A 21,888-nucleotide genomic window follows, 5' to 3' on the forward strand; every position below is an offset into this window, starting at 1 on the left:
TTTGTCATGCGAATGCCTATACTAATTTGCATATATTAAATATAAAATAGTACTATTTATACATTTATTTTTTATTTTTACACGTCGCTTATTAATGTTAAATTTTAATTTTTTTCAATTCATCCATTACGTTGGCAATCAAAACAAAAAAGACTGTATGCGTGGATTACATCACCTAATTATGATCTAATAAAAGAGGGGTATAATTGAAAAGAATGTGGGTCCCGCTTTGAGTCACTGTTGGGACCTAAATTTGGCTCAAGTCCCGAGTATTATAATCTTATTTTTCAGTCGAACCTGCTATGCGGGCTAGTTGCTTCTTCACGTGCTTTGTATCTACGTGTGTTGCACATGGTAGTAAACCAAACGGCGCGGACCGCGTCAGCGTTTCCCTCCACGTTACCTTGGCTCGACTCTACTAAATATTATATATATTGGGCAAAATTTAATCAAATTCTTTATTTAGGGTTTGGCTTTATTTTCACAAGTTTATAAAATTACAATTTTATGCATATAGATTCATAGTTAAGGATTAAAGTATAATTTTATCTAATTTTTTTAATTAACAACACTACGAAGGGTTGAGCAAAATAATTATAATTATACCAACATATCATTGAAAATTTAAGCAAAATAATTTTTAGTTCAAACAACTTTAGTTTTACATTACAAAGGTTTTGCGTGAAGATTGTGGTTAATACGAACTACATCTAATTCTTTTTACTTAACTCCACATAGTGATTTATGCAGTCGTGGATAATAATAACTGCCGTTGATAAATTAAGTTTATAAAATGAAAAATTCAGTAGAATGTTTCTGACGTCATTAACATGTATGAACAAACTAATGTTAGATATTCAGAAGTTTTCTTTTAACGAACACCCAGGTAAGTGAATATAAATTTATTTGATGTTTTTGATAAAATAAAATAAAAGTTTTCTTTTAATAAAATGTTAGATAAAATGTTTACATCTTGTAATTTAAAATAACAAACAAATGGATAACTGTAGCCTAATTCGAGTCCGTTAAAGGCGCGCGAGACCACTCGCGGCAGTTGCGTGTGCGCCGAAGCCGCCAGTCAAATTCCACTTCACCTCCCACTATTTCTTCTCCTTCGCCATGACCTCCCCTCCTCGTCGTCATTTACTCCAACATTTCCCTCTCTCTCTCTCCTCTGTAAACCCTAAAAGGCAAACCCCCAGACTCTCTCTCTCCTCACTTTCTCTCTCTACAGAAAGCCAGCAGAAGCCATGAAAGAACCAGAAAACGATCCAATCGCATCGTCGACCCAGCTCATCTCGTCACTCTACGACCAAATCCCACTCATCCAAACTTTCAAAGGTAAATGGGCCTTAATCCGGGACAAGCTCTCGGAGCTCCGGGCCCAGCTTGTCGACTTAGCCGACCTCCCAACCTCCACCTCCCACCCTATCTCCCTCCACCTCCTCCTCTCCGTCTCTCAAACCCTCAGCGACGCCGTTTCGCTCTCCCTCAAATGCCAGACCGCCAATCTCTCCGCCGGCAAGCTCCGCACCCAGAGCGACGTCGACTCGATCCTGGCCCGCCTTGACCGCCACGTTGCCGACGCCGAGATTTTGATCAAGAGCGGTGTCCTCCTGGACTCCGCTGTCTCGTCCGTCAGCAGCTCCTCCTCTAAGAGGGAGACGGTTCGGGCCGAGTGCCGGAACCTGGTGACTCGGCTCCAAATAGGAACCGCCGAGTCGAGGAACTCGGCGATGGAGGCGCTTTTAGGGCTTCTGCAGGAAGACGACAAGCACGTGATGATCGCCGTGGCGCAGGGGATCATTCCGGTGCTCGTGCGGTTACTCGATTCGAGCTCAATCGAAGCCAAGGAAAATGCCGTTTTCGCGATATCGATAGTGTCGATGGTGGAGAGCGGCAAGCACGTCTTGATTGCGGAGGGTTTGTCGCTGTTGAATCACCTGATGCGGGTGCTCGATTCGGGAAGTGGGTTCGCAAAGGAGAAGGCTTGTTTGGCACTTCAAGCTCTGAGCATTTCGAAGGATAACGCGAGGGCAATTGGGTCTAGAGGTGGGATTTCGTCACTCTTGGACATTTGCCAGGGCGGCACGCCCGGCTCGCAGGCTTCGGCGGCGGGTGTGCTGAGAAATTTGGCTGGGTTTGCCGAGACTCAAGAGAATTTCTTGGAGGAAAATGGGGTTGGTGTGCTTTTGGGGCTTGTGAGTTCGGGGACGGCTTTGGCTCAAGAGAATGCGATTGGGTGTTTGTGTCATTTGGTTTCTGGGAGTGAAAGTTTGAAGCTTTTGGTTGTTAGGGAAGGTGGGATTGAGTGTTTGAAGAATTTCTGGGACTCTGGCTGGAACAATAACAATCGAAACCTCGAGGTTGCGGTCGAGTTCTTGAGGCACTTAGCTTCGTGCTCTCCGATTGCTGAAGTGCTTGTTTCTGACGGGTTTGTAGCTAGGCTTGTTGGGGTGTTGAGTTGTGGTGTGTTAGGAGTGAGAATTGCAGCAGCTAAGGCCGCTTATGAACTCGGGTTTTGCTCAAAAACTCGAAAGGAGATGGGTGAGTGTGGCTGCATTGACCCATTAATCAAAATGTTGGATGGTAAAGCCATTGAGGAGAAAGAATCAGCTGCGAAGGCCTTGTCGGAGTTGATTTTATACGCTGGTAATCGAAAGATTTTTAAGAAACATGAGGGTGGAATTGTGAGTTCAGTTCAGCTTTTGGACCCATCAATTCAGAATTTGGATAAGAAATACCCTGTTGCCTTATTGGCAGCGCTTGCACATTCAAACAAGCGTAGGAAGCAAATGATTGCTGCCGGTGCGTGTCTACATTTACAGAAACTCGTCGACATGGAAGTAGAGGGGTCTAAGAAGCTCTTGGAAAGCCTCGGTCGGGGTAAGATTTGGGGTGTTTTTGCCAGATCTTGACGATGGAAGACTTGACGAATGCCGAATTTCGGAGCATAGACGTACACGAAGATGATTCATTGATCTGTATGTACAAAACTTGTGATTACTTTTAGTTTTGGCTTTGTTTTTCCTGTCTTTTTTCCAACCTTGTTTATCATTGCTCTTCCTTCATGGTAGAAAAATTAAATTAGCTTCACTGTATCTAGTTTTGGTGACCTAACTGGATAAACGTTCTTTGTTTTCTCAACAAAAAGCCAATGATTGATGTTGCTGCCTTATTGCGAGTTCATACATGTGTAGCAAACTTTTTGCGACTTCATTGACTTAACAATCTAGCCAACCATAGTTAGTAAAGATTGAGCCTTGTTTAGATCGAGGGATAAAAGAAAAGGGAGAAGGTGGAAGGAAAACCGGAGTGCGAAAATCACTACCTACCAAGGATTTGTAAGGGTGAATTTTCTGTCACGGTTTAACGTCAATTCTCATACTAATATTTTAAAAGATTGTACAAAAACATGAAGCGATAGGAAGCACACAGAGAGTTCTTATCATTTCTCTTCTCAAATTTCTGAGTATTGGTCAATTCACAAAAATGAAGAAATTTGCAGTTAGGTCCCTGTTTACCTAATCCCTGATTAATTTGATGAAAGTTTTGGACCTGGAGGACAATTGATAATTATATATAATAATCAAGAGTGGGGCCAGAACCATGTGCTAGGACCCTATTACTGGATTATTTGCATTACTGTCTCTATTATGTTCCTCCCCTGTAATGCCAGTTTCTTGTAAACTGGTATGCCCCCTTACCCACTATCACCCTAATCATCTTCTGCACTCGTCTCTGGTCTTTTGCAAGTGTCAAATCTTTTTGGCTCTTGGCTGCACGTTGGAGACAGCCTATCTATATAATGGGTTGTATATTCCGTCGTGTCTGTCTTTCTGGCGTGATAAGGAGCTAGATACGAGGAGATATACAACCAGAGATAGCTAAGAATATCTCTCGGGATTGATTTTGTAATTGAGTAGCGTTCATCGGATTGCTGTACAAGTTATAATCTCAATTCTTTCAACTAATTTGATGGTTTAACAGGTGTATGGAGTTTTGTGGTTAAGAAGCATGTGGTTTTGCTAATGAAGCATGTGCTTTTGTTCTATCGGTCACCCAATTTTGCACTCCTGTGTTGGCAAATCTCCTAACCATTATTTGCCATATATATACACACACGCAATTACAGGTGGCAAATCAACCCAATGGGTAACTATTAAAACCCGTTAAGTGTAATACAAACAGTCGGAATGAACTAATTTGGAAAGAAAATGACTATGATTCTGTTTGCTTTGTTGGATTGTTCCTAATTGGAAATGAAATAAGACAGCTAATGGGTTTAGGTGGCCCATCATTACATTCTTCACCTTATTATTATTATTATTATTATTATTATTATTATTATTATTATACTCTCTAATGGAATCTTTGGAGAAAATAAGGTCAAAGTGTGATTTTTAGTGATGAAAAGGTGTAATATTCTCACTTAATCCAAAACAAGCTACTTCTATATGATTTTTTTTTATTATTTTTGACAAACAATATTCTAATATTGTGAAATGACGTGAATACTAACATAACTAATTGACTTACATAAATTGTAATAGATATGCTTTGATTTTCATCATCTGCTTTGGTACTACAATGTCCCATTGCCACCCCTTTTTATTATTGTCCTTTTGCTGATGGTATTTGGTTTTCGGTGTTGTTCAAGTGTGGTGTTTCTTGGCTAAGACCCTCTTGGCCTTTTTTTTTGTCATGTGGGTTGCTAGCCGTTGGAAGGGAAAATCTTTATCGTCGATAGTGTTGAAGTTTTGTCTTGTTGCAGCTACTGTGGATTATGTATGGAAGAGCAGAACAATTGTAAATTCAAGAACTCATGTCAACCCACCATTGTGGTTCTCAACTCAATTTAGTCCATTATTAGACTTAGGTTGAGTTCTTTGAAAATCATCCATTCAGCTGCTAATGAGTTTATTTTACGAAAATGAAATATTTCCAAGGATAATTAGCGTACGTTATTACTGCTTTTTTATGCTTGTTTGTATTATCTTTTCTCTTCAATGTATTTTATTTATCAAGAAAAAGAAAAAAGATATGGGAAGGGAGTTGAGAGACATTGCCCGGAGCTGATAGACATTGCCGATATTAATGGAGTTTGGGTTGCGGTAGTTCGGAGCCTATAAATAGATGTTGCGGCCCATATGTATCTATATGTGTATTCGGCTCTGTGTTCCAAATGGATAAATATACTTTGCTAATGATAAGTGCAACCTCTTTAATAGTCCCCTGAAAAATCTAGAGGACACCCTACCAAATAAATGCCAATCATTTAACATCTGTCTGGAAGTACTTTTAAAATAATTAAATGGAGTATTAGAAACTAACAGAAGATATGGCGTCAAAATCGACCATAATGACGTTCTAGTATTCATACAACTGACTCACTTAACGGAATAAGGCTTGATCATTGTTATTTTGTGCTTTCAAATCACCAAAAGTGTTTCTAATAGTGTTTTAGTCAAAAAAGGTCAACGCGTTTCTGGGTTGAAAATCAAGTGATTATGAAAGTAGCACTTGTTGTGGCTTCATGAACGGAGCACTTGAATTGTTTTTTTAGGTGTCACTTGGTATTTTTTTGTAAAAGTGTTTCTTGTAAGTAGCATCTGTTACATGCTTATTTCATGGAGCATGTCAACTCCTTTTTTAAGAAGCACTTGCATTTTTCTTAAAAAATTGGTGTACTCCAAATACTAAAAATGCTTCTGACCATAAGTGATTTTTAAAAAAGTATTTTCAAAACGAGCTCTTATTGTATCTAGTTCCAAATGAAAATTATAAGATTGGCAATGTTAATACGAAGTAAATTCAAAAAATGAATTCTACAGTTAAATCCGAATATATTTCTTACTTAACTAGTGTATTCCCTTTGTTAACATTAACAGAAACACTTTTGAATTAAACTATAGAAAGAAGAAATATAAACTGTTAAGTATCATATGCAATAATAGTCAAAAGAAAAAAAACAAAACTTGAAAATATGAGACACATGAATTAAACTATAGAAAAGAAGAAAAACACCGTACGTATAAACACCAGATGCAATAATAGTTGAAGGAAAAGAAGATAGAAACTCATAAAGGAAAAAATAATTTAGACCATTTCTCGATTTATGCATGTCATCTTGCATAGGAACCATGCTAATCTTCTCTATATCGTTCTAATTTTATTGGATGACCCCGAAGGGAAAAACTTATTTGCAGGTGAGTGCTATATAAAGCCTAACGAAAGAAGTCTTCTGACCGATGTGGAACTGTTAGCTTGCCTCCGCGTCCTCGAAACGGCACTCATGATATTGTCGTTTATGTGCAATTTACAAATTTGATTGATTCCATACTTACTTTTGAAACTAACGCATCTTTGTTTTTTTATTTATTTTTTTTTTAAACAGGGTTCTTGAAACCAAATGTGAGTTGAAGTGTTTTTTTTATAATTTTTAAAGATGATATTTTAAATTACTCTGATTTATGAAATAGAGAGTTCGAATTTTGGTTAAATTGATGAATACTGTATTTACCAACTGATTCAACTCACGAAGGAAGTGTTTTTGATAAACCCGTGTTAGTGGAGAGGGTTAGATAAAAAGAGGACTCAAGCTCAACCAGAGTTGTCCCAAGGGCAAGGCGACCAAAGATATGTACCATAGTCCTCAGTTTGAAACAAACCTCATATTTTTTTCATACCCTAGATGGTAAAATGAATTAGAAAGTTTGATATATAGTCTCACTAATTTATTAAAAAAATGTATATATTAAGTTAAGATATTAAATTAGGAGTGCGTCATTAAACTCTCTTAGGCCTCAGTTTGCATTGGGACGGCTCTAGCTCAACATTTTCTTATATATCACATTGCAACTACCTCCATCACGCTCAACTTCCTTTACAACAACAACAACTTAATTAGAAGATCTAAACCTGAATCTTTCTCGACTTGGTTGCAGAGCTGATGGTGAGCATGAGCAAGAAAACGAGAGACAAGTAAGAGAGAACCACAGAATCAGTCCCTCTTTTGCAGAACTTCCCAAAGTGATCACAAATTGGCGCCCAGCCCGAGTGGCTATTCCCATATTGCCCCACGTACCCTATTGCAGTTGCAGCTGAGCATCCAGCCATCAGCAAACACAGCATTACCTGTCAGACGAAAGAAAGATTCGAACTTGAGACATCTTTAAAAAAAGAAAAAAAAAATCCCTGCTAGACTAATAGTTCGTTGATATACAATAATTCTATGCTCGTAAAGCCGAGCTGGCATACCAAATTGTGTAGGAACAAGATATTGTGGTCCGAACTAAAGGATTCGAACTTAAGATCTCTTTTTGAAAAGAAAAAAAAAAACCCAAAGAACTCGGCTAGACCAATAATTATTGGTAATATGGAAAATTATGGGTGGAAAATAAAAACCGAATTGGCATACCAAATCGTGTAGGAACAAGATGAAGTAGTTGGTAGGATTCGAGCCATGGCGATGGATAAGGAAAACGAGGAACAAGGAGAGCAAGCAGAAGGCACTCACAACAGCATTTGCATAAGCAAAGAACCTGCAAAAATACATAATATATATGAAAATTAATTAAACAAAATGGGAAAAAAATTATTTTTTCTTTTGTAGGGCAAAATAAAATTGGTCTTATTTCTCATCTTACTTGAAGGTAGGTGAATAATAATATCGAGCATCAAATTCTATGCCAATAATCTGACTGCTCTGCTTGTTGGTGACCATCACCCAAGTTGCAGCCAATGTAGCAGTCATTGTGGCAGTTCTCATGAAGATTTGGACTCCAAGAAAAATCTTTTGGGTTTTCAGAGGTGGGTTTTGCTGGAACTTGGAGCCTGTGCTGGCCATGGTGAAAAGTTCTTGGGTTGCAGAAAACAAGGAACAGAAAATAAGAGCTGAAGGGAAAGGATAAGGGGCAGATATTGAGTAGTGTGTGGAGATAAGAGGAACATTTATACAAGAAAATGGTGATAGGAATCTTTCGAGAGTGGAGAGTTATGGTGTTGGTGTGACTTGTCAACTCAACCGTAAATTAAATTTTTGGGTTTCCATTTTATCACATTTGCAGAATTTTGGCATGGACAATTACATGGTTTGTCTTAGTTTTAATGCAAGGATATTAAGAAAAAATGAGATTCAAACACAGGACTTCTAGTGAAAGAATAAACATTCTTAACCATTTAAACTATTATTTGACAATTACATTGTTAAACTTAAACCCAGCGATTCTCTTGAAATTTGGTTTGATATTTGCATAATGTTATCTAGTTTTGATTATTTATTTTTTACAAACAATAAGATAATTACGCTAAATACATTTAAGATACGGAGGGAGAGAGATTCAAACTTAAAAGCAAATGGTAAAATATATTGCTCTAACCAACTTGACTTCACCTAAATTTACGACTTAGTTTTTATTATTACCGAGTTAATTTAACTCAATTACCCTTGGAGTGAGTGATGATGCTCCTAGAGCATTGAGAAGTTCAGAAAAGTTTGTCAGTTTTTGAAGAGAGAATTACAGCCATCTGCCAACCATGTTGATGTCATGTGAATGGTTACTGCTTTTAACTTAGTGCTGAGCTAAAAAACAAATTATCAGTGATTGTAATTCAGGATCTCATACGTTGAATTGGAGTAGTAATTTATTCCCCTTCTTCCATGTATGGTTTCACAGTTACTACCAACCAAGAAGGTAGATCAAGAAATTTTTTTTACCAATAAAATGTTTATGTTGTTAGATTATGAATCTAAGTTATTTATACATGTTGTTTTTATCCATACGTGTGACCTATGTTCAAAGTCTAACAACATAAGTATTTGTGTATACTTATATTTGACAACATAAGATGTTTATACTGTTAGACACGTTATTAAACTATTAGCTATGTTGTGACTTATATTCAAAGTTTGACAACATAAGTATTTGTCCTATAACATTAGTTTGACAAAAACAATCTCGCTGTGAAATCTCAATCCCATATTTACACACCAATTCAAAAGTTTACCTTTTGTTCAAACATGGCATTTACTTCATATGTACAACTTAAAGCTTTGAACCCATAACTTGTCTATCGATTTTTTCCACTCGTTCAGTAAAAAGTTACAAACCCTTTACTGGAAAACCACGATTTCTCTTGCAAAATTTACTGCAGCCTAGATTTGGATAGCCAAACATTTTTGTCTTTAAATCGGTGGAAATCATGTAAGTTTGATCAACTTTCCAACCTTTCAGATAAAAGGATGCTTTCAGGATGGGAGTTTTCTCAAAAGCTGCAACCAATATAAATAAAAAGAGGTCGACACGACACGTTTTGGGACTCAGGATACGACCCCCTAACCATATTCAATGCCATGCATGGTTTTTTAAGTTACTAGGTTGTGGTGGCCACTCCAATCATATTTATCTATGTACGAGGCCCATGTTTGGCATGTTGCATTATAGAGACTAGACGGAACCAAAATATATGTATTCATCTCGAATAATAAATTGCTTAAGGGGTTGGATAATGCTATATGAATCCCACCACGTAATTCATTAGGGTAACGTTTTCTCATCAGAGTTACATTGTTAAGCAAATTTATGCTTAATTATGTTGTTAAACTGTTGTGGTATGATAATATAAATACTATGGGCTCATCTTTTAACAAGTGTTTGTTGTTTAAAATTTGATTGGATTGAATAATACTATATGATGAATTCTATCACCTGCTCCATTAGGGTAGTGTTCTCTATTTTTCTGTTGTGGGGCAAATGTATGTTTATGTTGTGAGACTGTTGTAATGTAAAAACAATTGGTTTGTCTTTGTATGAGCTCATTTAGTGTCTAGGTTTAGATTTAGACTAGATTGCTTAAAATATTGGATAACACTAAATAATGAATCTTATCACATGCTCGTATAGGGTAATGTTCTCTATCAGCTTTATGTTGCGAAGCAAATGTATGCTTATGTTGTTAGACTGTAGTCATTTGACAATATAAATACTATGGGCTTGTCTTTCTGTGGGACTAGGCTATGATTAGATTGGATTGAATAACTTCCTGTATTTAAAATGTTTAAGGAATTTTTGAAGATAATTGTCCAACTTAAAAGTAGATGATGTATAATTCATAGATAAACTTATTCCTTTATGGCTAATACATTCATTATAGGGAAGTGATCTATGTTCACCTCTTTCTACCTTCTGCAGACTCGTCTAGCTTATGGCTTTTTATTTTTCTTTGATTTGTTCAATATAATGACCAAAAAAAAAAAATTACGGATAATTTGCCTACGTTCTAATCCCCTTGGAAAGAAAAAATAATTTATGACGACCATCACACATACCTTTTTATCTAATCTAATTCTATCCTAAACACCAAATGAACTTTGTATCTAACAAAAGAACATTTTTTCTGCCATTATATCCGAAGTCTAAATATAAAAATTCAAACCAACAAAAACGAAAAATAAGCAATATCTAATGGAAACGTAATTATTGTTAAGAGTAGCTAAGATTTATAGATGTCATTATTCATTTGATGGAACAAACATGGCGTGAGGTAAGTGCACTCCCTTAATATGTGCTTCAAACTTCACATCTTTGTCAAGCAATCTTCCTTTGATAAATACTAAAGATATTATCTTAAAAGTATGACTCTCCATCACTTTATGTTTTTAGCACAATTTCCGAGCCAACATTATAAAATATTGTGTCAAAAACATAAGGTAGCAGAAAATCTATGAAGAATCTCTTTTTGAGAGAGTCTATGTCATCTTAGCATTTCTCTCTTCCTTTTTTCCCCTCTTTGCCACTATATATTGGTTATGTTGTGTATATCCTTCTGCAAGCACTTGAGACACATTTATTTCAAAATCTGGTATAAATTAACATCTAACGTACCGATATAGTATCCAACTTCAGGATGGAGGTAAAAGATCCAATCATATTAGACCATAAATCTTACTACACTATATGCAATCAGTGTTATAGAATCCAACATATATAGGGTGTGTAAAGCACTAGGGAGGTAGATTTGCTGGCTAGGTTTCACTATCAAGGTGCAATTTTCACTTTCCACCTCAAGAAATTAGGTGGGTTTTGAAGTAATACCAAAATTAGCGGAGGACATAACAACCGTCTGAATTTTTCAAAATGGCCAAATCAAATCAATTTGGCGGTTCAATAAGTTTTTACACTTAAAAAAGTATAATCTTAAGCTGAGCTGACTGAATTCCTATTTGAAATTGCCTAACCGAACCAAACATAACTAAGCCTAATTTACTTTCATTAAAATGAAATTGCAAGCTCCATCCCGATAAGTTGGCCAACCTGAGCCTCACTCATTCATTGGGTCCGATCTATTTTGAGCAAGCTCCATTTTTTTATAAGCAATTGTTATTTTTGTGATATTTCTGAAGTCTCTTGACCTCACGACATTATTTTATAATTTCTCTTTTGTCGGTCTATTAGCAAAGAAAGTCCAATCAATACTTCATTTTGATTCTCAGGGGTAATTAACTCTTTATGAACAAACTATGAGACTCCTCAATTTGTAGCACTTTTTATTTACTTCCTAAATTCAAATTTGTAATTCCTTATTTTTAACAAAGCATTTTCTCCAATTTAGTAAGCAATATTTTGCTTATTTTCTTGTAGCTGGACCACTTATAATTGTAGACAAAGAAGAAGACGGTTCTTTTATCTTTCATTGAGTTGCAGATAGCAGCACCTGTTCACTTAAGTACACGCATATATGTTCTAGCACACACCACATAATTTTACGGTATTTATCGTTGCAAACGAATCACAATCTGATTTGGGTGCGTATAATTTTCTATTTGCAATTTCCATGATTTCTAACTACATGTGTCAGATTGTGATTTTCAGATACCAAATAGTATTTCCTAAATCATTGTTGTTACCAAATACCATTACTATCAGATTTGTTGGGATGCTTCACAGTTTCTTTCAGCTTAATTAGAATCCTCATATAAGAGCTGCTTGGAATCGCTGTGCATGGAAGCAACCACCTCTCTCTCTTTCTTTCAACGCCACCCTCTAAAACCACAACTTTGCTCTCACATCTTCAGTTTAAAGTTATCGCATTACCACTTCACAAATCGAATTGCATTGTTTTGCGCTTGTAAACTTAATATAAATTGTTGACTCATTCCTTAACAGCTTAAGCTAAGAGGTAACAAAAATCTTTTCAACTAAAAGTCCTAAGTTCGATCCTTATTCTCTACTTCTTTATTGCGTCGTATACAAACTAGGATTAACTGACCTTGTCATATATTATCTATGTACAAGGCCATGTTTGGCATGTTACATTATAGAGACTAGACGGAACCAAAATATATGTATTCATGTCGAATGATAAATTGCTTAAGGGGTTGGATAATGCTATATGAATCCTACCACGTAATTCATTAGGGTAACGTTTTCTCATCAGAGTTGCATTGTTAAGCAAATTTATGCTTAATTATGTTGTTAAACTGTTGTGGTATGATAATATAAATACTATGGGCTCATCTTTTAACAAGTGTTTGGTCTTTAAAATTTGATTGGATTGAATAATACTATATGATGAATTCTATCACCTGCTCCATTAGGGTAGTGTTCTCTATTTTTATGATGTGGGGCAAATGTATGCTTATGTTGTGAGACTATTGTAGTGTAAAAACAATTGGTTTGTCTTTGTATGAGCTCATTTAGTATCTAGGTTTAGATTTAGACTAGATTGCTTAAAATATTGGATAATACTATATAATGAATCTTATCACATGCTCGTCTAGGGTAATGTTCTCTATCAGCTTTATGTTGCGAAGCAAATGTATGCTTATGTTGTTAGACTGGAGTGATTTGACAACATAAATATCACGGGCTTGTCTTTCTGTGGGACTAGGCTATGATTAGATTGGATTGAATAACTCACTGTATTTAAAATGTTTAAGATATAAATGAAGATATTTGTCCAACTTAAAGGTAGATGATGTATAATTCATAAATAAACTTATTCCTTTATGGCTAATACATTCATTATAGGGAAGTGATCTATGTTCACCTCTTTCTACCTTCTGCAGACTCGTCTAGCTTATGGCTTTCTAAATATAAAAATTCAAACTAACAAAAACGAAAAATAAGCAATATCTAATGGAAATGTAACCATTGTTAAGAGTAGCTAAGATTTATAGATGTCATTATGCATTTGATGGAACAAACATGGCCTGAGATAAGTGTACTCCTTTAATATGTGGTTCGAACTTCACATCTTTGTCAAGCAATCTTCCTTTGATAAATACTAAAGAGATTCTCTTAAAATTATGACTCTCCGTCACTTTATGTTTTTAGCACAATTTTTGAATCAATATTATAAAATATTGCGTGAAAAACATGAGGTAGCAGAAAATCTATAAAGAATATCACTTTAAGATAGTCTCTGTCTTCTTAGCATTTCTCTCTTCTTTTTTTCCCCTCTTTGCCACTATATATTGGTTATCTTGTGTATATCCTTCTGCAAGCACTTGAGACACATTTATTTCAAAATCTGGTATAAATTAACATCTAACGTACCGATATAGTATCCAACTTCAGGATGGAGGTAAAAGATCCAATCATATTCGACCATAAATCTTACTACACTCTATGCAATCAGTGTTGTAGAATCCAACATATATAGGGTGTGTAAAGCACTAGGGAGGTAGATTTGCTGGCTAGATTTCACGAGGTAGATTTGCTGGCTAGATTTCACTATCAAGGTGCAATTTTGACTTTCCACCTCAAGAAATTAGGTGGGTTTTGAAGTAATACCAAAATTAGCAGAGGGCAGAACAACCGTCTAAAATTTTCAAAATGGCCAAATCAAATCAATTTGGCTGTTCAATAAGTTTTTACACTTAAAAAAGTATAATCTTGAGCTGAGCTGATTGAATTCCTGTTTGAAATTGCTTAAACCGAACCAAACATAACCAAGCCTAATTTACTTTCATTAAAATGAAATAGCAAGCTCCACCCTGATAAGTTGGCCAACCTGAGCCTCACTCATTCTTTGGGTCCGGTCTATTTTGAGCAAGCTCCATCTTCGTGTAAGCAATTGTTATTTTTGTGATATTTCGGGGGTCTCTCGACCTCACGACATTATTTTATAATTTCTCTTGGGAATTGTTATTGGCACTCCAAAAATCTCATTATACACTCCAAACTTTCTATATTTGGAAAGAAAAATACACTTGTGAGGAGTGTAGAATGAGATTTTTGGAGTGCCAATAACACTTCCCTTTCTCTTTTGTCGGTCTATTAGCAAAGAAAGTCCAATCAATACTTCATTTTGATTCTCAGGGGTAATTAACTCTTTATGAAAAAACTATGAGACTCCTCAATTTGTAGCACTTTTTTTTTACTTCCTACATTCAAATTTGTACTTTGTTATTTTTAACAACGCATTTTCTCCAATTTAGTAAGCAATTATTTTGCTTATTTTCTCGTAGCTGGACCACTTCTTATAATTGTAGACAAAGAAGAAGACGGTTCTTTTATCTTTCATTGAGTTGCTGATAGTAGCACCTGTTCACTTAAGTACAGCACACACCGCATAATTTTACGGTATTTATCATTGCAAACGAATCACAATCTGATTTCGGTGCGTTTAATTTTCTATTTGCGATTTCAATGAGTTCTAACTACATGTGTCAGATTGTGATTTTCAGATATCGAGCGGTATTTCCTAACTCATTGTTGGTATCAAATACTATTACTATCAGATTTGTTGGGACGCTCACACTTTCTTTCAGCTTAATTAGAATCCTCATATATGAGCTGCTTGGAATCGCTGTGCATGGAAGCAACCACCTCTCTTTCTTTCAACGCCACCCTCTAAAACCACAAGCTTTGCTCTCACATCTTCAGTTTAAAGTTATCGCATTACAACTGCACAAATCGAATCGCATTATTTTGCTACTTGTAAAGTTAATATAAATTGTTGTCTCATTCCTTGACAGCTTAAGCTAAGAGGTAACAAAAACCTTTCTAGCTAAAAGTCCTAAGTTCGATCCTCATTCTCTACTTCTTTATTGCTTCGTATACGAACTAGGATTAACTGACCCTGTCAGATGACACTAATCTCGATTCTTTTCTTAAAATAACCCCTTTTTACATGGAAAAATAAAATAAAGTTACAGTTTGGTGGGTGGTTGGAGGGGAAGAATGATGTGTGAAAGGTGAAATTCATTCGGATTGGAATCTTCTTTTTACTGTTCTTTTGAAATTTACTACATTGTAGGGAAGTCTGTGCAGTGCCCTTCTTCGTAAGTACCAGCCATGGCTGAATTAGCTGATATAATTCCACAAACTTGAAACAAATTGCTCTCAGGGTGCCTAGTTCAAATTCCAAACGAAAACTCGAAGCTTTAGCCTCATCGACGAGTTACGGACTCACGAGGTTGGTTTGTATTCCAGTTGGTTAAGACCCTTCACCTGTGCGCCGGCTATCCTGCATTCAACGACTCCCCTTTTTGCTTACATTGCTTATGAAAAGAAATAATATATGAAAAAAGGAGTTAAGGACTAGATGGAAGTGTCTATCAAAGTGATCATATATCTACAAGCATTTAGAACATATTTAATCGACTAATTATTGATAATTACAATTATTTACAGATTGAATGGGGAATTGCCCCAAAGATGACTGGGAGATTTGAACTGAATTTACAGCTATCTATTTTAGCAGAGAATTCCTATGCCTTTAGTTGCTGATATCAAAGTATTTCGGATCGGAAGGAAAGTGATATTCCACATGTAACTGCAAAACGAACAATATGCGTAGTTGGATTACGATAAGGGTCTCAAGACTGTTTCATGCCTGGAAACAAAATGAAGAACTAAGATTTATAAACTTATCGAGACCAAAACACAGACAAGTTACGCGTAGTTGAATACTACATTGTTCTATTTACTTCCGCGGATAAATACGAATCATGCAAGATTACATGCACACCAACATGGAAAACATCTATAATGCAAATCAATATATAAGGTGTGGTGTATGTACCTTGCCCTCATCAGCATCTGTCTGGCGTTGAGGGAACACGACCCTCAAATCATTATACAAGTAGAAGCGCCTCTCCCCTTCAATGTCGATACTATTTGTCGCTTGTCCAGATGATGGATCTAACTTGCATCTCTGGACTGACCTCGAACATTTCTTAGGAAATAGGCATGAGAAACGAAGGTGAAGAGCATAACGCAGAACGCCAGCACCAGCACCAGCACCAGCAGTTTTCTTGCTCGTCTTTGAAGGGCTACGCACAGAACTACTTTTACTAATCTCACTGATCTTTTCAGACGTACAAAGGCTACAATCACTGGGTTCACTGTCATAACAGGCCTTAGTGCGTTCTCCCTCTCTTTGGTACTGATTAACTACATCCTTAAACTTGTCTGAATCCGCACCATTGTCGCTATGCTGCAAAGAATTTGCAGCATCTAGGATCGAAGATGGTTTGGCATCATTTTCTTTAGCAGGATCTGCATGTCTTCCATTCCCGGCCTTAGAGGCTGTATCAGATGAGGCTAGAGTGATCTTTTGGCGCAAAAACGTCTGTATTTGATATGAAAAAAAAAAATGACTTATACATAAGATCTCAGTCAAAGAAAAACCTAACAACTGAAGCAAGCATATTCCATGTAAAATTCTATAGAAGCCAAAGATTAAGCTAGAAGAAAGTCTTTATTTATGCTTATATATAATACGCGTAAGCAACAACATGAATTTTTTTAAATTATACACCGACATGTTCAGCCACAAAATCCTCAGTTTGAGCTATGGACTAACATGCCTTGGCTAGCCTGTTCACAAAATATGCAGCTTGAGCCATTTCAAACCAGCTCATATACAACGGTATATATAGATGGTAGCTTCTTGATTTTACAACAAATGATGACAGATTTATGTTATCAGCTTAGCGAGATTTTACCACCTATATAAACATATAATGGTTGGGTTAGTTAAGGCATACTGGGTTTGGATATTCCAGGAAAAAATGCATTCAGGATGGACTCAGGTTGGGATCGTATAGTCGTATTACCCGTCTGAGCTTTGGACTGACCTAAATTGGCCTAGAAGTCACCTGAACCCCTTCAAACCCTTTTGCTAACTAAATTCTAATTTGATTCACGCACTTGCATTTTTGTGCTTTCCCTACCTCTGTATATTTCCTCATACACAGTCAAGTGGTAGCACTCATATCTGACTACTTCAATGAAGTCAAGCAGTGTCAAGAGACATTATATTTCCTAATTATATGACTACAAATGCTTTTACAAGTCACGCAAGGCCCTATTAAGGAACATTATTTATATCCTATAACAGGTAATACCTGTTGGAAAAACCTTGCCATATCCAATTCCATATCAAAGTGCAGATTCACTCGAGACAGGTTTAACTTCAAATCATATTCACTCGATACAGGTTTAACTTCAAATCATATTCACTCGAGACAGGTTTAACTTCATATCAAAGTGCAGATTCACTCGAGACAGGTTTAACTTCAAATCATATTCACTCGAGACAGGTTTAACTTCAAACCATGACTAACACATTTATCATGCACAAGAATTGTAAAAACTGATATATAACGATTCCCCTATACTTCCTGACTACCTTGGTTCCAGCTGGCATGTCATTCAAATCATAATTACAGAAGAAGGTGTGAATAGGTGTCTTCTCTGGATTGCTGAGAACCTGCCATAAACGATTCACATTCATGAGTGTACAACCAACCATCTCTTGGTCTGACTACGACCAGATGTCATTCGATATGTATAACTAGGAATTATTTGATAGACATAATCAGTATGAATATGATCATCCAAGATTTCAAGGCAGACAATCCATGCATCCATATTCTTATCATTCATTTTGTTAGAAATAATTCACCATCCAACGTTATTTTTTCCTCGAAATCAAATTCCACAGCTTAAGCCCATGAGAGTGACACATCCACAGCCACACAAACAACTATTGATGATAACATAAATTGTAATTAGCATATCAAGAAGGGAATTGTTAGTAACACTCCAAAAAAGTCGTCATGCATCCACCCCTCTTTATCTTTTCCACTATGAAGGAGTGCATGATGACTTTTCTGAAGTGCAAATAGCAGCTCCAATCAAGAATATTAAGATCTCCTGTTATTCTAAAAAGTTCCTAAATTCAATACATTTCTGTGGATAGAACTGAGAGTCTGAGACCATCTGGTGTTTCTGATACTTCATTATATTTGGATTAATATTCTAATTACCAGTTGTATACGGCCTTTCATAGGTATTCTCAGACGGTTCTTGTCTGCCCATGAATCATCCATGCTAAGGCTCCTCTTCATCCTGGGGCTTCCATACTTGTTTGGTGTCGTACTTTCAGCAAGACCAATTGATGAATAATATAGTAGATAGTTATCTCCATCCACACTGGTCACTGCAAATGGAAGTTTCTGAGGTTTTGGCGAGAAATTCCCCCCAGTGACATTCAGAACAGCAAGAAAACCATCAATTCTCTGCAAATGGGAAGTTTCAAACACGAAATAAATTCAATAACAAAAATTGATACACTATGGAACTCAATAAATATAACATTACTGTTCAGATGGAAGCGAACCTGACTAACCTTTGTTGATAATAATCGACCAGACAACAGGGATTCCTCAAATGATCCAACCAATGACCTTCTAACAGGCAATCCAGTCAGTGATCGTACTAATTTAACACATTTAGGATTAGGTTTCAAGTCCTGACTCCAGTGCTGCCCCATCCCAGAAGTAGTACTCTCAGAACTAAAGAGGTCAAACTTTTCCTGCAGAACATCAACGTCTTCCGATGATTTCCTTAGCCACCTAAAAGCGTCCTCTTTCCAGGATGAGGAAATGCCTGCGATCGTTCCATTAAGTGACTGTTCTATGTCCTTCAGGGTTATATTGTTATCATCCAACTTTGGTGTACGAACCCTGCATGATTCTCCAGGTTTAACTCTTTCAGGAAACTTAGGACCAAGAGGAGATAAAGAAAGTGTAGGCAACACAACTTTACTTGAAGATATGTCTATAGCACTTGATTGTGACCTCACCTTAATTGTTTCTCTAGAGTAATCAAGTCCGGATGATGATGAATTGATTCGGAGATCGTGACTTCTTGTTTTCAAGCAAAGGACCATCAAATACAAAAGAAGAGTTTGTATTGCAGTTGTGATCCGGTGATCTCTTCCACTTCGGGGAACATGATGCAGACCAGATTGTAGAATTGCAACAACTGGAGTTGCCAAGATGAGCTTTCTTATGCTCTTGCAACATGGGATCATTAGAACTACCGTTGCCACCCCAGGAGCCACTCTTATGAACCCTGTCCACAATCTCTAGAGAATCACCATTACACTGATCCTGGAGAAGCATTCCATTCAAAGGAGACAATAACCGCTTCCTGAGTGCTGACCCAGCAGTCTCAGTTGTGTCCCCTGTGACAGTCACCGCACTTGAAGAGTATTGGTCTCCATTAAATGAATTAAGAGGAGAATCTAATATTCTTGGTTCAAAACCAACAACCCTAGGAACAGGTGTCTGAATATTCTGCCCACTTCTCTGACTTAACCAGTTGTTTTGTTCTGAAGAGTTAATCTTCAATGCATGCATGCTTGATCTACTACTATCTTTATGAGAATTAGAAAAATCTGGTTTATTTGGAATCTCCGTGATGGATTTCCTATGGAATTCTCCAAAAGAAGAGCATGTGAAATCCACCTGTATATGATTTCCCAGGTTTGCTCCATGCATCCCACTTAAATCACAAGTGCTCATGCCAGCAACTCTAGGTTGAGGTTGCATAAATGTGCACAGTGATGCTGCCACTTCCTCGGCAATGCCGCTAGAAGACAGTTGAGGCAATCCCATCTTCAAAAATTTCAAGGTGAAGTGCTTTATTTAACTTGACTTCTTTTATGTTGTGTTTTCTTTTCCTGCTTTCTCAGTTGCAGTCATGCATAAAAATCAAACTGCATTTCTGTGTTCTGAGTTACCAAATGGTTCCAAGTTGCCCAACCATTTCCGTGCTACCGCAGACATTACTTGCCTCAGTCTCCACCACCCCCCCCCCCCCCCCCAACACCAACTAAAGAAGTAGTTATAAATTTCTAATACCAGAAGCTACGATACTATCCCTACCACATGCAGCTGCATCTCAACTATTTCTCCATCAGACATATGGGAAATCAAGCAGAAATCAGGATCTCAGACGGGGCAGGTAGAAAGCCATTTTTCTTCACTCCAGCTAATGATGGGAAATAAGTAGTTCATGGCTTTCCATAAAACCAATGCAGCGTCCTGGAATTATCAGCTCAGTTAGAAAGTGGCAATTGACAACCAAAAGGGAAAACTACACATTCATACTTCAGATTCTTTTATCTTTTGCCCTTCCGGCTTATCATTTCCAAAAAACCGACAAATAAAATATAGTGATCCCCCCCAACTTAACAAAATACAGAAACATAAAACCAGAAACCAATCAAATGACTGAGACTCCAAGAAGTATATCCCATGAAATCCTCAACAAAATAGTAGCACTGAATAACTTCAATGTGGCCAGCTTTGATTCATACGGGATTCCACATCCAGTGAGCCAATGAAGAATCTCCGAAAACACGTACTCGAAAATAAACAATTTTCAACAACACAAATGTCAAAAGGCCATTCGTATGGCAATCTCAACAAATAAGTGCCACAATACAAGAAGTCAACAACCCAACAAATTCCAGCTACAATTTTCGCATGGGTCCAATTGGTTGCTCAAGAATTATAGAACATCAAACAAGATACATCTCCATACATAACTGATTATTTGTATTTTTAGTACATAGAACTTTCTCAAATGTTTAATTCTTTAACTGTTCAACATAAACAAACAAAGAAAAAGCTAAAACCTTTCTTAAGCTGATCAATCCAAAACAACCATTTCTTTTCAAATTTCAATCCAACTACTAAAATCTCAACAACCCAAAAGAAATACAGGAAAAACACATGAACCCAGAATTAAATTTCGAACCTTTTCCTCAGAAAACTAGAAACTGAAAAGCCAGACGCCAAAAGCACTTATTGGGGTTGTATCAAAAATCAGCAGGCTTATCCTTCTTTCTTCTTGTCCGAAAATCTTTTGTTTTGGTTGCAATTCCTCTGGTTTGCATCTGTTTTCCTTTTTGGTGTGAGAAAATGGATGTTGGGTAGTGATTGAAGATTTGGTGTTGGCCTCCCAATTTTGTTGAATAAATAAAAGAAAGAAAAAAGTAACAAAAATATTGTGGGTCATCAATATCGCTTAATCCCGAATTTTCTGACTGGGTGACTGCGGTTGAAAACCAAATCACATGTTGGTTTGTTTTCTTTAATTTCCTGTGTAATGTTGTTGGCATGGAATTGTTTGTGGGCAAATCCAAACCTCAAACGCCAAAGCCAAAAGCCAAAAGCCAAAAGCCGAAAGCCGAAAGCCGACAGCAGAAACCAGGGGCTCTCTGTGAATTCATGCTGCGGCTCTCATTCTCCCGTTGTTACATCACATGTCCTGTCTACCTCATGGACCATGCCAACTTTGTCTCTGCACAGCTTAGTCTCTCTCTATGCTGCCCAAATTTTTTACTTTTTATTAATGAAAAAAATCGAAAAATTGTTATGTATGTAAATGGTTATTTTGGGAGCTTTATATACAGACAAAATTTTTTATTATATTTCAAGAAATTTTACTAAATTTTAAACATATTAAAGAGAGACAAAAGTATAAGAACAACTAAAGTTCAACCTAAAAACATTAAAATAATGTGTTAAAATACCAGTCATATCCCTATGACTTTAGGGTTGTTAATAGAATCCAACCC

The 21,888-nt window shown here is 36.7% G+C and overlaps 3 protein-coding genes and 1 non-coding gene across 4 annotated transcripts; 1 reads left to right on the forward strand and 3 right to left on the reverse strand.

The window, feature by feature from the left end:
* Positions 1-1,200: 1,200 nt before the first annotated feature.
* LOC103958259 lies at positions 1,201-3,189 on the forward strand. The gene has a single exon (XM_009370504.3). The coding sequence runs from the start codon at positions 1,251-1,253 to the stop codon at positions 2,916-2,918; it is 1,668 nt and encodes a 555-aa protein (XP_009368779.2). The 5' UTR covers positions 1,201-1,250; the 3' UTR covers positions 2,919-3,189.
* Positions 3,190-6,093: 2,904 nt separating this feature from the next.
* On the reverse strand, positions 6,094-6,195 carry LOC125479885. Its single transcript, XR_007260344.1, has one exon. It is a non-coding gene; the product is annotated as a U6 spliceosomal RNA (small nuclear RNA).
* A 633-nt stretch (positions 6,196-6,828) lies between these two features.
* On the reverse strand, positions 6,829-7,946 carry LOC125479792 (CASP-like protein 1F2). The gene is made up of 3 exons (XM_048589810.1): positions 7,650-7,946; positions 7,421-7,544; positions 6,829-7,137 (listed from the first exon to the last, which is right to left on the reverse strand). The coding sequence occupies exons 1-3, from the start codon at positions 7,847-7,849 to the stop codon at positions 6,916-6,918; spliced, it is 546 nt and encodes a 181-aa protein (XP_048445767.1). The 5' UTR covers positions 7,850-7,946; the 3' UTR covers positions 6,829-6,915.
* A 7,603-nt stretch (positions 7,947-15,549) lies between these two features.
* On the reverse strand, positions 15,550-21,483 carry LOC103929982. The gene is given in 7 exon segments (XM_048589511.1): positions 15,550-15,783; positions 16,033-16,581; positions 17,644-17,724; positions 18,284-18,535; positions 18,637-19,381; positions 19,383-20,347; positions 21,066-21,483. Coding segments are annotated over 6 exon segments (2,220 nt in total). The 5' UTR covers positions 19,919-20,347; positions 21,066-21,483; the 3' UTR covers positions 15,550-15,726.
* Positions 21,484-21,888: the final 405 nt, after the last annotated feature.

The sequence above is a fragment of a genome, unplaced genomic scaffold (genome assembly GCF_019419815.1).
Source record: "Pyrus x bretschneideri cultivar Hongxiangsu unplaced genomic scaffold, Pyrus_bretschneideri_v1 Contig3, whole genome shotgun sequence".
Lineage (NCBI taxonomy): Eukaryota > Viridiplantae > Streptophyta > Magnoliopsida > Rosales > Rosaceae > Pyrus > Pyrus x bretschneideri.